A 14,667-nucleotide genomic window follows, 5' to 3' on the forward strand; every position below is an offset into this window, starting at 1 on the left:
TTATTGCGGCATAATATAAAAGGGGTGGTGGTACACGGGTGAATATCACATTTCAATGCATCTACAAGAACTTCACAATTTTAAAATTGCCCAGAACTCTTCTGCTATACTGGACCCTGATAAAAACCCCTGAAAATTACAAGCTCTGATAAAACCTGCAAGGTTTATCTAAAAAACACTTGCTGTATTTATGTTTTCTTTTATTGATAAAGTGCATATACTTTAAAAGAACAGCAAAAATACAGCACAGAATCCTATGCACATTATTTTTTTTGAAAGCTCTCATATGAGATTAGTTAAAAACCTACAGAAAATATTACTGTGAACTTGCACACTTCCATCTTTCTTTCCCACACCCTTCTGGTTTAGTTTTATTTCCTCATTCTGGGAACTACCCTGATCTATTTAATAGGTATCTCAACATTAAACAACAAGGTGAAATTCCTGGAAAGTACTTCTGAGACAAGCAGCTGTAAGACATCAACAGCCTCTTCAATACTTCCTCTCTAAAACATTTTTGCAAAATGTCAGCATAGCATTACATGCTTTAGTATTTAAACTGTTTAACAACATCAGAAAATGTTAAATACTGGAAGGCAGTCACACGCATAATTTTACTTCAGTATCCACATGGGGTTTTTTCATTACTGATTGCATGGGAAGAAGAGAGTACTTCTAACCCAGTGCCCTGATAGTATCTATGTCCTCCTATGAGTTTCTTTATGAGACACCTGTACTCTGCAATTGTTAAGAACAGCAAACCAAGTTGTAAGGTGGTATGGAAAAAAAAGAGTTTGGCTTGCAGGGCTTGATTTTCCTCCAGAAAAAACCGAGAACTGTTGTTTAAGCAAATCCGGATTCCTCACAGTATGTAGTCAGGCAAAACAGTCTGACTGCACCTGTGGAGGACGGAGCGGGAGGACTCGAAGCGTGTTTCGGTGGTCTGTGTGAAGGCACCAGAAGGCAGGGAACGTCTCCTCCTGCAGTAGCTGATCAATTCTTTCTGGGATGTTTGTGTGAGCAAATTAGGATGCGAGACTCCTGGTTTAGAGCACGACTGTAAAACAAGGGAAGGTCACACAAAATCAAAACTATTTTAAAATATCTTCTCCTCAGTTTTTGGCTCTTTGCATCTATTTGATAACCTTTTATTTCTTGAAATTGTCCTCATTTCTCATTGATCTCCTACCCATAAACGTCAACAAAACAAAGCCTGTCAAGCTTTCCGTGCTGCAGATGAGCACAGACCAGTCTTTGCCAAAAAAGTCTGGGCTGCTCTGCATATGCCTCATCCCATTACCTTCTACTGCAATTTTGATAGAAGGAAACACATACACACCGAGTTGCACAATTTCCTCTCCCTCTCTTTCCTTAATTACAGGCAAGCTCTGCAGCCCCTGAGATAACTACCACCTCAGTCACCTTAGCCCCAAACTTTAAACCAGTTACACTAACGGAAGAAGGAAGCAGCATGTGATACTATTTCTGCTTTGCTTTGGGAAGGAATTCCAGTGCTTCCCTGCCCTCTCCTTCCAACACCAGATTGCAGAGAAGTTACACAAATGGGCAATCAAAGCCTGGGCGGTTGCTCCCGCGCAGACCAGTCTAACACTTGCTCTGCACCTCTCAGCATGGCAAGCATCAAAACTCCGGGCTTCCTAGATTAGTAGACTGCTGAAAGACTTGCTCCGAAAGGTAGATTTTAAGTTTATTTTATCCAGGGGAGCCACAAGGAGTAATTCCCTTATTACAAATGAGGTTTTTTGTGAGAAATTTTGTCTTGAAGAGCACAAGTATCAAAAACTCATCAGGGACAGCAGCTGCAATAGCCTGAGAAGGACCAAAAATTTTCTCCTTTAACATCTAACAGATTTGTTTGTCATTTCTCTCGGCACTTTCATAAGAGATGAGTGACAGGAAGAGTGACAAGAATTTATGACACTGCTGTCAGCATTCTACCAGCCCAAGGTAGTGGCTTAGCCACAGAAAACATGGGTATTTAATTACCTTTGCCTACATCTGACGAGAAGAGTGCAATCAGTTTCCATTTAGTTCTGGTCTGACTAATGAATATGACAAGACAAGAACACACTGTGAGTGATAGGCAATGTCAAAGCCAAAAAGTATATTAAAATGATTAAAAAAAAATGCATTTAAGGGCAGCATCTTTACTGTACCAAGAGCTTTTGGTTTATTTGTGGACTCCATAATGAAAACGCCATGATAAGTGTTTAGTAAACATGGGACAAAGGTAATTAAAAAAACCCCTCAAAACAAACCAACAAACACCCAGGCAGCTTACTTGGTGATAACATTAACTAAGGTAACTTTATCCTTTTTAGAGTGATCAGTGGTGGAGATCCTAATACTATAATTATCTATTCTGTCTATACACGAATGTAGACACATGCAAGGAATTACAGCCCCTCAAAATTGCTCCAAAATACTTTACACATCAAAAAAGCTTTTATTTCACTATACAAACTTGGAAAGCTACAGAAATCATTAAATAACCCTTTATCTAACTGTATATTGTCAAAAAAAGGGATTAGACAAAGATTAATCTTAAGAAATGGTGAAGAACACACCATCAGAATTTAATATTGGGCCAAAAAAAAAGAGAAGAATTAAGACAAGCAAAGATGGTAAATGCTCTCCCCTGTGTAACATAACAGGTAAGTACCTATTGAATAACTTGCAGATATCTGTTATCTCCCTTTTTGTTCTCATTTTCAATTCAGTTCCAACCTGTATCGAAGAACTTCCACAGTAATAGAAGAAGGTCAGGCGACAAAAACACCAACTGCTGGAGGTCAGCTTGCATTCCAGAAAAAATAAAATACAACACAAACCTACTAGTGTTACAAAGAAACTAAAACAAAACTCTGAACAGAATATATGCAAATAAAATGTACTTTGAATCAAAGTTAAACCACACAGACAGTTGAAAATATTTCTTTACTACAGAAAAGACAACACTGCTTGCTGACCAAACTCACATATTTTTCTGGTCCTGCTATCTACTGGTGCTGCATTTCATCCACCGATACTCCTATTTTCTATCATGGACTTGTGTAATAAAAATTAAGTAAAAACGTTTTGTGTCCTCTTGGCTCTCTAACAGGAAAGATGGTGAACTAAGGCAGTGGTTGTAGAACAAACGTAATTCCTTTCAGAGGTTCAATTGTAGGTTTCTCTGACGAAAAAGTGAGCAACAGAACAAAAAAAAAAAGATTATTTTCATAACGTTGCTCTGGTATTTGAATTCACGAATCGTTAAGGACACTATAAACAAGCAAACAAACTGTATAATAGGATGATTCCAAATATTTCTTCCTTGAAAAATCACCATCACAATTAATCTCTTGTTACAAAAGCTCTTGCTTCTTGAAAAAAAAACAAAACAGAAATTTGTCTTTGACAAAAGACAAATCACAATTCGGTTTTCAGGCAAAGGAATGGAGGGATGTGGCTACTTCCCCAATGAGCGATGGCCTCTCATTCAGGACAGAGAAACAGCTTCTTCTCACTCCAACTGAGAACAAAAATCTCATGAAATCCAATCATGTCAAAACCAAAAGTTACATACAGCTGTAGCTGATTAAAACCTATGCCAAACTCTCAACATACACTGCTGCTTCAGATGAAGACAGTGGCAACTTAAGTCTGTTAAGAAATGGCCAGTGTTCATTCTAAATTATTTAGTCTATAGAAACGCAGTATATTCACAAAAATAACAGCCTTAGTTAATGTTTTTGTTGTTGTTTTTTGTTGTGGTTTTAATTATAATTCACACATTATAGTAAATCCCAGAAGGACAAGAGGCCCTATGCTTATCCAAATAGCTCCCACCTTCTGGGATGTGGAAAAGTATATTTAAATAGTAAACAACAAGTAATTGAAGGTATTAGGAATAAAAATTAGTTTTTCCACTATGTCTTGTTATATTCTGCCTACTACTGAACGGAAGAATGCTGTGTGATTACATATTCAGCAAAGCACTGTCTACAGAGAGAATGTTTCAGGCAGGAGACTAAAAAGTAAACCAGATCCTCACAGAATTAAGAGAAAAAGTTGAATTCTTACTACAAAATGGAGCAGGATGACGAAACATGAAGAAAGAAGCAATGAGTTGGCAAAGTTTTATGTTCCATCGCCAGTAAAACTTTCTGGGATACTTTAGTAGAGCACCCAAAGACTGCAGCCCTCAGAAGGCCCTTGCATCAACCTCTGCACAATTTAATCTGCGGCACCCTCGTAAAATACACATTATATTGTACAGTGAGGTAAAGAACTGAGGGGCAAGAGGACACTTAAAGTCCAGGTCAAAACAAAAACTTGAGCAACTTATACTGGGGGTTGGTTTGTCAGTTTTTCAGATTTCTAATTATTTTATACCAAGCCAGAGATTTAACTAAGACCCCTCAAATTCAATTTTGAGAAAAAAGTTAAATGCATTTCTTCAGGTTATCTTTTCTTCTATTATTAACCACTTACTTAATTCTCTTCTGTAACTAAAAGGTGGTCAGATCTGGCTGTGAGAAGAATAATATTTGCAGAAGACACTAAGTTTGAATCTCCAATGCACATAGATAGTAAAGCTATAAACAAGAGGACTAAAAAGGCTGAAGAAAGTCTCTGCTAGATCCCCTCAAAACTCTTTGGTGCTGGCTGAGGCTCTTTGAAACCTAATACAAGTTTTGGGACAAGAGTTCGTTTGCCTTCACTTCTTTCCACAAACCCATCTAAAGCAATTCATGGACAGTGTGTTGAATATAACCCCTCCAAGAGGGAAAGCAAGCAGAAGACAATAAAAATCCATTTAAGGGATTCATAAGTTATAGAGTTTAAAACAAGATAAAAGCTCAATTTTGTATTTCAAATCAGCCACTGAACTCCTGATTTCATTTCAGTTCTTTTTTCTGGCTTAGGTTCCTTCATTAGCAAGTCTCCAGCAGATGAGTATTTTTTTAAGATGATTTTACATTTAAAAACAAATCTGTCTATTCAAATTAGCAATCTTCCTTTACACAAACAGTACATGAGCAAGAATTTTAGAAATAAATTTAACATAGTATTTTAGTAACTAGGATACAACCTTTTTTTCAAAGTAAATAAGCTGAAGAGAAACAGATTTAATCATTCACAGATAGATCCAGTAAGACACAAGTTCTGGAACACTTCCCAACCCTCAATCTTTCTTAAAAATGTGGAGGACAGTTTCTTTCAGCTGCTTTACTGAATTTCTGCATTTACATTTAGATGACCTCTTAAACTGTAAGTCACTAGATTATTTTTGAAAGGTTCCATGTTTCAGAAATTTTAAATTAGCTAACGTTTGATCAGAATGAATAGAATCTTCTCTTTTATTGGGTATTAGAAAAAGATTCCTGCCTACATCCAAGTTCTCTAACCTTCACCCACCCTCAGAAGTTTAAATTTCTGGTGTGCTATCTGGCTACATAAGACACGGGGCAGATGAGATGCTACACAAGTCTGGAGAAGTGTAACTTTAGAGCCAAGGGGAAGTTTGGCACGGAAAACCATTATTTCTGAATAATTTCCATAGGAATTTCACATAAGACAACAGAATGAAAGCGAAATCATTTCAGCATACCTACAGATTTTCAGAATGCCATATGTATTTTGTTATCTGCATGCATACTTTCAAGATCAGAACCTGTATCAGGGCCTTACCCTTAACACTCTCTTACACCCCTAGAGAGCTCAGCAAAAAAGAGTTTTCCCAAAACACTTTCTTAACAGATAGCCTCCTCTTGGTAGTTTATAAACATCCAAAATAACACTGACAGATGTTCTGAATCCTAAAATTCTTGGTAGAAAATAGAAAGCCAAGATAATACTGTCAACAGGCAACTACATTCACAAGATATTGTTTTCTGGTAAAGGCAGTTACTTACTTCACACTTTTTTGCAAAAAGAACACTTCTGAAATAAAATGTAGAATAAACACTGATTTGGTATAATAGGGTTCCATTAGTTAACTCATAATTTGATATAGTCCAAGTACTACTCTGCCTTTGAGATTAGAGCTTTAAAATTAATCCCCATACCTAAAGGCAGGCACACAAAGTTTCCATGCAGGTTGTGTTGGTACATAAACCTACTAGGTCCTTCTCTTCTAGAGAGGAAATGCAAGAAATGGAATCAGTGGTTAATCAGCCTAGGGGCAAGTAGAAGGAAAAAAAAACAAACCACAAGTTCTAAACAGACAGACATGACCTTGATTTGGCAATGCTGAAGCATATTCCTGAAACATTCCTTATTTTCATAAATAAAGATGTACAGAAAATCTGGGAAACCCCAACCAAAAATGCTCAACTCCACATGAATTTTAAAATAGGGCAGTTGTTGCAGTAAAACATCATGAAGCACACGACCAAAGGACTGTCAATTCCACAAGAACCAAGACCTCAAATTATTTTACTTCCTCACAATCATCCTCAACATACACTCAAGACAACACTTATTTACCAAACCAAACAAAACAGCAACAAAGAAATAAAACCAAGCTTTTCCAGCACCGGTTACTGCTATGAGGCCACAGATTCACTTTTCTTCAAACGAGTCTGTGCAAGATCCAGTTCTCCCTCTTACACTGGGCTTCCAAAGCAAAGCATTTTTGTGAACTGTCTTTCTGAGACAGGAATTAATTCCTCATTACTGGCAACTTACAGTTTTAGCTACTGCCCATTTTATGATGCACAAGAGAACAACTCCTGTAGGTACTTCAGGTGTTTGCAAAAAGAAGAAATATAAATGTTAGCACAATTGGACCTATTTATTTTTACTAGAAGGATAAGAATAGCAATTAAAAGGATAAGATAGAAATAGACATAAATTTAGTGACTATGAACCTCTTTCGGAGGTCCTAAAGTTCACGTGTCCTAGATGAAATCATCTTCAGAACAAGTTAACTTGTAAAGGAGGCTGATATCATATTATCTCTTCTGATACAGATAAAAATATTTTGCTTTTGCTACTTTGCCTAAGGGTTACAACAAAGCATCTTTCTTCCTTGACAAACAGGGGCTTTAAGGGCCAGACATGACATCTGGTACAGATCACTAAGTTTCCCCCCAAATCTGCCTGTAAATCTATCCAAATAACATAACCCCAAACTGCAGATCTAACTCTCAGCTAAATACACAAGTTAGACATGCATTATTTTAGTTAAGCAGAACACGGAGCAGAGCAACAGAAAAGCTTCACTGCACCTTGAACAGAAAAGCAGTGAGAACAAGGAAATCCCTTGCCCCGCCAACCAGTCACGATCAATACAATCTGAAGGGGAGGTGCTGAGGTGACAGTATGTGTTTACATCATGGCACTGCCAGTGCAACAACTGAGAATGTCTGGTCAACTGTAAAAACAATTAAACCTCAAAAAGCAAAATTAACCTCTCAGTTGTATTATGGCCCACAATCTGCTGTTGAGACGTAAAGGGATGTTAGTTCTTCCAGAAGATGGCCTGCTCACCACTTTATTTGATCTGTCATGTCCACCACAGTGCCCTAAAGACCAAAATAAAATAGAAAAAAAAAAAAAAAAAAAAAAAAAAGGTCCTGGAATGCACAAGCCAAAGGTGAGTATGAAACAATGCAACAGTTGCTGACATTCTTTGGATTTGAGTTAGATTACATCTGGGCAGCTCTTTTCCACAACTGGCGCAGCATTCAGAAGCAGTCAAGAACCAAACAAATGCTATTATTTGTAACTTTTAAATGAAACTGAGAACAATATAGAAAATCATTTACATGCCACTGTATGCCTCCACAAGTCACCTGCATCTTGAACGTCCTGTACGGTTCTCATTCTAAAAAAGTTCCAAAAAAGGACAATAACAATAAGTAACATTCTGGAATGGCTCTTGTATGTGGAACAATGCACTAGGTAAACTAGACTCTCCAAGGTGAAATTAAAAATTGAGTAGATGCGTGAGAAACTGATAAAACTATCAGTAATAGAGAAGTCTGTTCATGATCCCTACTTCTGGCATCATGAGAGAGTCAAGTGAAACAAGTAGGTGGCAAATTGAAAAAGAGGTGCTTAATGTCACGGATGCAAAAGGTTCATAGTGGCTTAAAGAGAAACTGAGGTCATCTTCCATGAATGTAGCCATCTACAGCTATTAAGTACAAAGTCACCAGCCCTAAAGACCTGAGTCACAACCTGCTGGAGGCTGAATGCATTCAAAGAGAACATCGCTCCGTGATTTGCCTTCTGTACTCCTCATTACACATCCTCTGCTGAGCCTCGCCCCAGAGCCCACACACCAAATGAAACGGTTCCTTGATCCAGCTTGATAGAGCTATTCTTATATAGCATTTTCTTCCATGTCTTCAAAATATTATTTCATATTTGATTTGGATTCTTCCACTAATGTGTTTATGAAGAGAAAAAAAACCCCTCTATTTAAATATTACATATTGAGATGGCAGTTTTATGCAGAAAGTGTACTTCATTCAGCCACATTTTTATACAAGGACAGGAAGTCTGGTATGAAGAGCCTTGAACAAATACTCAAGCTTTCTGTAATTAATTTTGTAGCCACTCTGAGAATATTCATAGCTTCTAATCTCCCCCCACACCAGTATACTCTTGAGGCTGTATGTTTTTTGGTGCTTCCTAATCCACAAGTAGTTCTTTAAAATATTTTTCCAGTGAGGTGTTAAGAACAAACAATTTAAGGTTCCAAAGTAACAATTACTGCTGCACATTTCGAGCTGCTTAGCCCAAACAAGTTTTCAAGGTGTAGCTAAACGTAACCCTTTACTAACAGCTGTTGCAAGACAGCAGCCCAGAAATCCTTCCTAAAAGGTAAGAAGTTACATCTCTTGTTCCTGAAGGGATCACTCAGAAGAGATTTTTAGGGTTACTCCTACTCCTTTGGGATTCTGATGATATTAGCCAGACAGCCTGTGTTGCCACTCACCCGAAGGCAGGATCTGATACTTCAAGAAGATCCTATTAATAAAGTTAACTGAGTTAACGTTACCCTGCAACTATAGTTCCTGACTCCCATGGTACTTTAGTTGCACGTTTTATGACAAGTTCAGTAACTGAACTTGACCAGGAATCACTAATAACTGATGATGAAGAACAATCAAGCAAACCCTGCTTCTGAAAAAGACACATTGGTTTGACTTGATTTTTTCTTTTTACTTTTTTTGCAAAACTAAACCAAAAATAAGTCACCTCAGGATCTGGCTGTAACAGCTGTAAAAGGATAATCAAATATTTGGTGAGGATACCTCACAGAGGGAACTTGTTGGTTTCTGCTCATCTCTAACAATCTGATGGTAAGCATCAGACAACATCAGACAACATCATCACCCTCAGTGGTCCCCAGCTTCCTGTATTGTCAGCACAGAGGCAGAAAAAGCAGCAGATAATCCTCAGGCTGCTTCTGTTCTACCCTTATAGGGTTTCCAAATCCTAGCCATTCACTGCAAATGGCACTATAACATTATGTAGGTATTGAATATAATGGAGTTGGCTGGAACAGGTTTTCTCTGTGAAGACAAAACAGCAAGAGAAACACATGACAAGGACTAGTGGAGTTTCTCCAGTAACTTGATATTGCCCCCATGCAGCTCCTGCAAGTCATTAATAGACTGTATCGAGCAGAAAGAGCAACAAACTGCCAAGGATCTGGTCTAATACTGAAAGAGAGCTACAAGAAAACTGGCTACCAAGCTATGTGGAAGGTGCAGCTGTTGGACTGTGTACATCTTACACAGCTGGAATCCTTAAACTAGTAAGTACAGGAGTGTGGGGACTTGCAGGTTTATTCTGTACACAGCGTTGCTGCTTTTCTGAGCTACTGCACCCATGCTAGGAAGTCGTGCCAGGGAGCTGTGCCAAAAGGGCAGACTGCCACTCCTGGGCCCAAATTGGCTTATGCGGAACAAGCTTGAATGCGCCAGTATCACCCCCCGAGCTGTTCTTAGGGTCAGAGAGCACAGATCTCCTTTGGCACCGCCACTGTGACTGAAAGCTGCAGATATCCATACTCTGTTTCCCGTACAGAAACACTGGATTGCTCTAGGGATCAGACTTTGATAATTTCATACTAGTATATGAAGCAAAGCTCTGCCACTTTTCTCCAAACAAGGTTTTATTCACCTCTGGCAAGTGAGAAAAATCTAGGAAAGTCCTCATTCCTAACTGGTAGCATTGCAAGAACAGACAAATACGACTCAAAAACCAACCATGGCAAAAGCCAATCCTGAAACCTGCTGCCACTCCCACAAGCAGCACTATCAAGTGGGCAATCGCTGCAGTCCATGGCTTTAGTGTAGATTCAAACACTGGACCTGTGATAACTACCACTGATAACACAGAACGCTTGGAGGTGATGTCAGACCACTATTGGCACAGAGTCTTGGCATAAAAGTTGCTAAACAAGGCCTCTGCAGAAGAGGCCTGGATTTTAAAGTAAATTCCTCAGGTGGAGAGATACCAGGGGTGGGAAGAAGAAGGGCGAAAGGCAGGAGGGGAGGGAGGAAAGAGCTTATCCCGCTCCTCCTTCACCTTGGCAATGTGAAAGCAGTACAGCTGTTTCTCGGAGGCCTAGAAAACGTGGTGGTTATCGATAGAAATTCAACTCACGCCAGAGCTGGGCAGATCACATTTAATCCCAATTGCAAACTGACTTGCAGATCAAGTTTTAAGCAGCCTTCCTTTATGCTAACAAAAAATGCCCAAACAACCGGAAAACCCAACAACAGAGCGCTGGGACATTTGTTAAATGCTATGTCTCTCACCTCAGCAAGATACTAATCTGCTATGTCCATCAAACAGAGATATAATTACCTTACATAAAAGGCAGTATGTGAACCATGGCAATTTTTGCTAAACCAAAAGAGTAAGAGCTGGAACAAGAAACTGAGAGAGAAACCAGCCCAGAAATAAAACCAGACAAACAGGTTCTACATTAACTTGTAACCTACAGTAGACAGGGATCTAAGTGCAAAATCAATCAGCTTTTACTACAAGGATATTTCTCCAACTTCTACTTTGCATCCACAATCAGCTACATAAAACCACAGTATGATGCACTAACATTAAGACTTTGGATATTGGTAAGGAAATAACAGACAGAGCAGGGGTCTGATATTAAGATATTGCTGTTATGATCACAGAGAACATATGTATATCACTAGTCTACATGCAGACAAACATTTGAAAAGTCTCCTTCAGCATGTTCTCTAGCATTATGTTTTATTTCTTTATTTTAAACCTGCAGCTGCAAATGCTCTCTATGAGAGGGATAAAAAGTCTGGGGCTTTTCCAATCAAGAAGTTGTATTATAAAACATCTTGTGACCATCAAATGCTTCTCCTTTCATCATTCACAACTGAAAGTGTATTATGCAAAAAGAAAAAGGCAGAAACACGACACCCTGTTTCAAGTGGTCTGAAAAGGTTTTAATATTGGAAAGCCCAAGATCAGGCAGGTGGTTGTCCCGATGTCCTCACTGGTTTGGCACGGGAGCAAATAATCCTGTCACTCTCCTGCCATCAAGTCTCCAGCACTCTAGGAAACTGTTGACAAGGTTTCTTCCTGACCATTTCTGGCCAGAACACAACTCGGAGAAGCCAGACCACCCTTTCTTTTAATCTTAAATGAATCGCTCACCAGGAAAAATTAAAGGCCACCCTTAAGGAACAACTGATGTGAAAGGCCTCAGAATAAACTGTGTAAACAGGCATATTGAATAGTGTCCTCTTTTTTTAAAAAAAAAAAAAAAAAATCACACAAATATACTAGAGTTATTGATGCTAATAAATATACCACCTTTTAGTCCAATTTAGCAGGACAAAAAATTACTTCAACTACTATGTCCCTATTTTCTACCTCTGAGTAGTGATTCGGAAAAGTCCAAACCAATTAGTTTAGAACACTCTCCTTAGCAAAAGAGAACAAACTCTACTAAAATTCAAGAAAACATCAGTATTGATCTTTCTAGGATTAATAATATATTCAAATAATAAATAAAAGATAAATATTTCTGATACTTAGAAGAATGTTTACTCATTAAGTAGACTCATTAAGTAGTTTTAATGAAAATAAGGGTAAATCAGCAATACAGCAGCTATGTGTGTGATTCTTCTCTGCATGTATGACCTTGGGAGAAAGTAATAATCAACATTAACTAGTAAACCTGCAGTTGGCAGAAAACTGTAACAGATTTCACATTTAAGGTGTATGCAGACAGGTCCCATTCACTAGCCAAAGCATTTATTTACATTTACTGTTGTTATACAACACTATTCCAAATTATTCATTGAGAAACTTAATATACTTAGAAGTATCCCTGCTATGTAGATTTCTCCTTCCGAGAGAAAATGATTGCAAATCACATTCCTCTAAAGGAGTCTAGCAATAAAAACTAAATAAAGTGGAGAAAGGACTCCTAGCAGCATTCTTACTTACAACTTGCTAAAGTAAATTAAAAAAGTGAAATTTTCATTTCTACCCATGTTTAAAAGAAGCAAAAAACACATGAGCTTGACCACAAAAAGTTAATGGCATTTAATAGAAGTATCTAGACCTTTTCATTAATACAATTCACTAGGTTATAAAAATCAAAACCAGCTCCTTTCACGCAACAAATAAAGGTCGGGACTACATTCCAACTGCCAAAACCTGAAGAGCCTAATTTATCAGCCAACCCACAGCCTAATTTATCAGCCAACCCACAGCTGATGACTCCTTTCTTTAATTCAGAACCGGGAATATATAAATAGTTCTTTATTTCTGAAACATCTGGTTATTAGGAAGCCAAAATACTTCATGCTGCAACAGTTAAAGGCCATCTCTACATTTAGAGGCCTTCCCAGCCCCCTCGCCCAGGTACACGTCCTGGCTAGGTCTCGGCTGCATATCTGGATGCCAGACTATTACATGCCCTGATTTGCTCTGGAGACTTGTTTTACTTATACGGAAACAGAATTTATGGGGTACTCCTAAACTAATCAAGAAACATGGAACAGAACTAGAGTACATCTGTCCTTTGCCAAGACAAAGAAAGAGCATCATAGAAAGTGACCTGTTTGCAGGAAGCACCTAGTGAAATACCTGAAATGAAGATTATCAAGATTTCATTTTTTCGTATGGTATGATTAACAAACCTAGCAAAAGAAAGAATATTAAAAAAAGTACTACCTTCTTTTCAGTGGGACTTGAAGTCTTCGATACTAACGCTGCTTCCACAAGACCCTGCTCAAGTAAGGAATCATATTTTATGCTCCTTTTTCTGTTTCTCCTCTCCTTGTTTGCTGGCTTTTGTTCATTTTCCTCTGACTGGGACACATCTGCACCATTGTCTCCACAGATGGATGATTCAAAAAGAGGCTTTCCGTTCATGTAGGTTTTAGTGATTTTCAGCTTAATTTCTGGAGAGCCATTCTTGATAGGAGTAGTGTTGGGTGGTGTTCCAACTCCCTTTATTTCCTGGGGTTCAAAGCGCAGCTTGGCATCTTGGGCCCCAGACTCGCCGTTAAACACACGAGAGGTCAGATCTTTCAATTTATCAGCTGGAATAAATGGAAGAGCCTCATGGCCATTATATTTTTGCATTACACCTTCTTGTAGAGTGGCAGAAAGTTGTGCTTTGCCCAAGTAGACAGAACACTCACGATTCACTTCACAATTCTGAGTTTTCCCGTTGGTATTTCCAAGGATCTCTGGTACCTGCTTCATTTTGATGTAGTTAATTTTTTGAGTCAACAGCTGAGAACTTCTTTTGATGCTAAAGTCCATTCAGCCCAGATGTTTCCAGTCTTACACTGCTATATTAAGACAAAAAGACAGAGAATATTTTTAATAATACAGAACTATCAGAAGTCACCAAGCATTCAAAAATATGTACCCACCAATATAACACTCAATGTACTTGACAGAATTGGAGGGGACCTTAACGATCATCTGGTTCCTTCATTCAAGTACTACTAAAATAAGTGTCATTTACAATCTTCATAACTAAAAATACTTCAATATCTGTTAATATACATTATGAAGAAGTCCAAGAAAAAAAATGAGGAATCATCAATTCCATTAAAACAAAAGCAGAGAGTGAAAAATCACAGTTCTCATTTTAACAATCTGTTAACAATCGACAGCATGAGTCTTAGCCACGCTAATTACTCGAAGGTATTGCACTGTTTAAACCAGGTAAGAGTTAGACCTAAGATAATATCATTAACAACAATGCAGAACAGACGAGTTTATTTCTAAGAGGTTGTGCCAGAGTAAAAACCCCACAGGCTGTGTTACTGCAGCACCTACACCATGGACAGCAGCAGCATAAGCTTCTCTGCCTCACTCTACAAACAGGCCCTCGGCTCCCATCAAAGAAAACCTCCGGAGGAAAAGGCACAGCTCAGCGTTCAGAAGTGTCCCAAAGCCTGTGGGATAGCCAAAGGCTACGAGAACAAATGAAAACCAGGCATTTTGTGTTAAGAACATCAGTCCACTGGGAAACAGCCAATCCTTCAGGCCAGTGGCCACAATGGGCAAAACTTAAATAGTCAAAGCAACTACTGGAGTCTTCAGTTTTTTAATAACATCATTTAACACCCACTTTTCATACAGATATTAGAGAACATCCAACAAGCTAAAGCTGCACTATTACCTGCC

General features: G+C 38.4%; 1 protein-coding gene across 1 annotated transcript in view; it reads right to left on the reverse strand.

Annotated features, from left to right (window-relative positions):
* The window catches only part of WHSC1 (Wolf-Hirschhorn syndrome candidate 1), a 58,722-nt gene extending 44,898 nt beyond the window's left edge, over positions 1-13,824 (reverse strand). The window contains 1 exon segment of the mRNA XM_009872640.1: positions 13,195-13,824. Within this exon segment, the coding sequence (XP_009870942.1) occupies positions 13,195-13,791 (597 nt within the window). The 5' untranslated portion in view covers positions 13,792-13,824.
* Between the last annotated feature and the right edge of the window lie 843 nt (positions 13,825-14,667).

Source organism: Apaloderma vittatum, unplaced genomic scaffold (assembly GCF_000703405.1).
Source record: "Apaloderma vittatum isolate BGI_N311 unplaced genomic scaffold, ASM70340v1 scaffold16827, whole genome shotgun sequence".
Classification (NCBI taxonomy): domain Eukaryota; kingdom Metazoa; phylum Chordata; class Aves; order Trogoniformes; family Trogonidae; genus Apaloderma; species Apaloderma vittatum.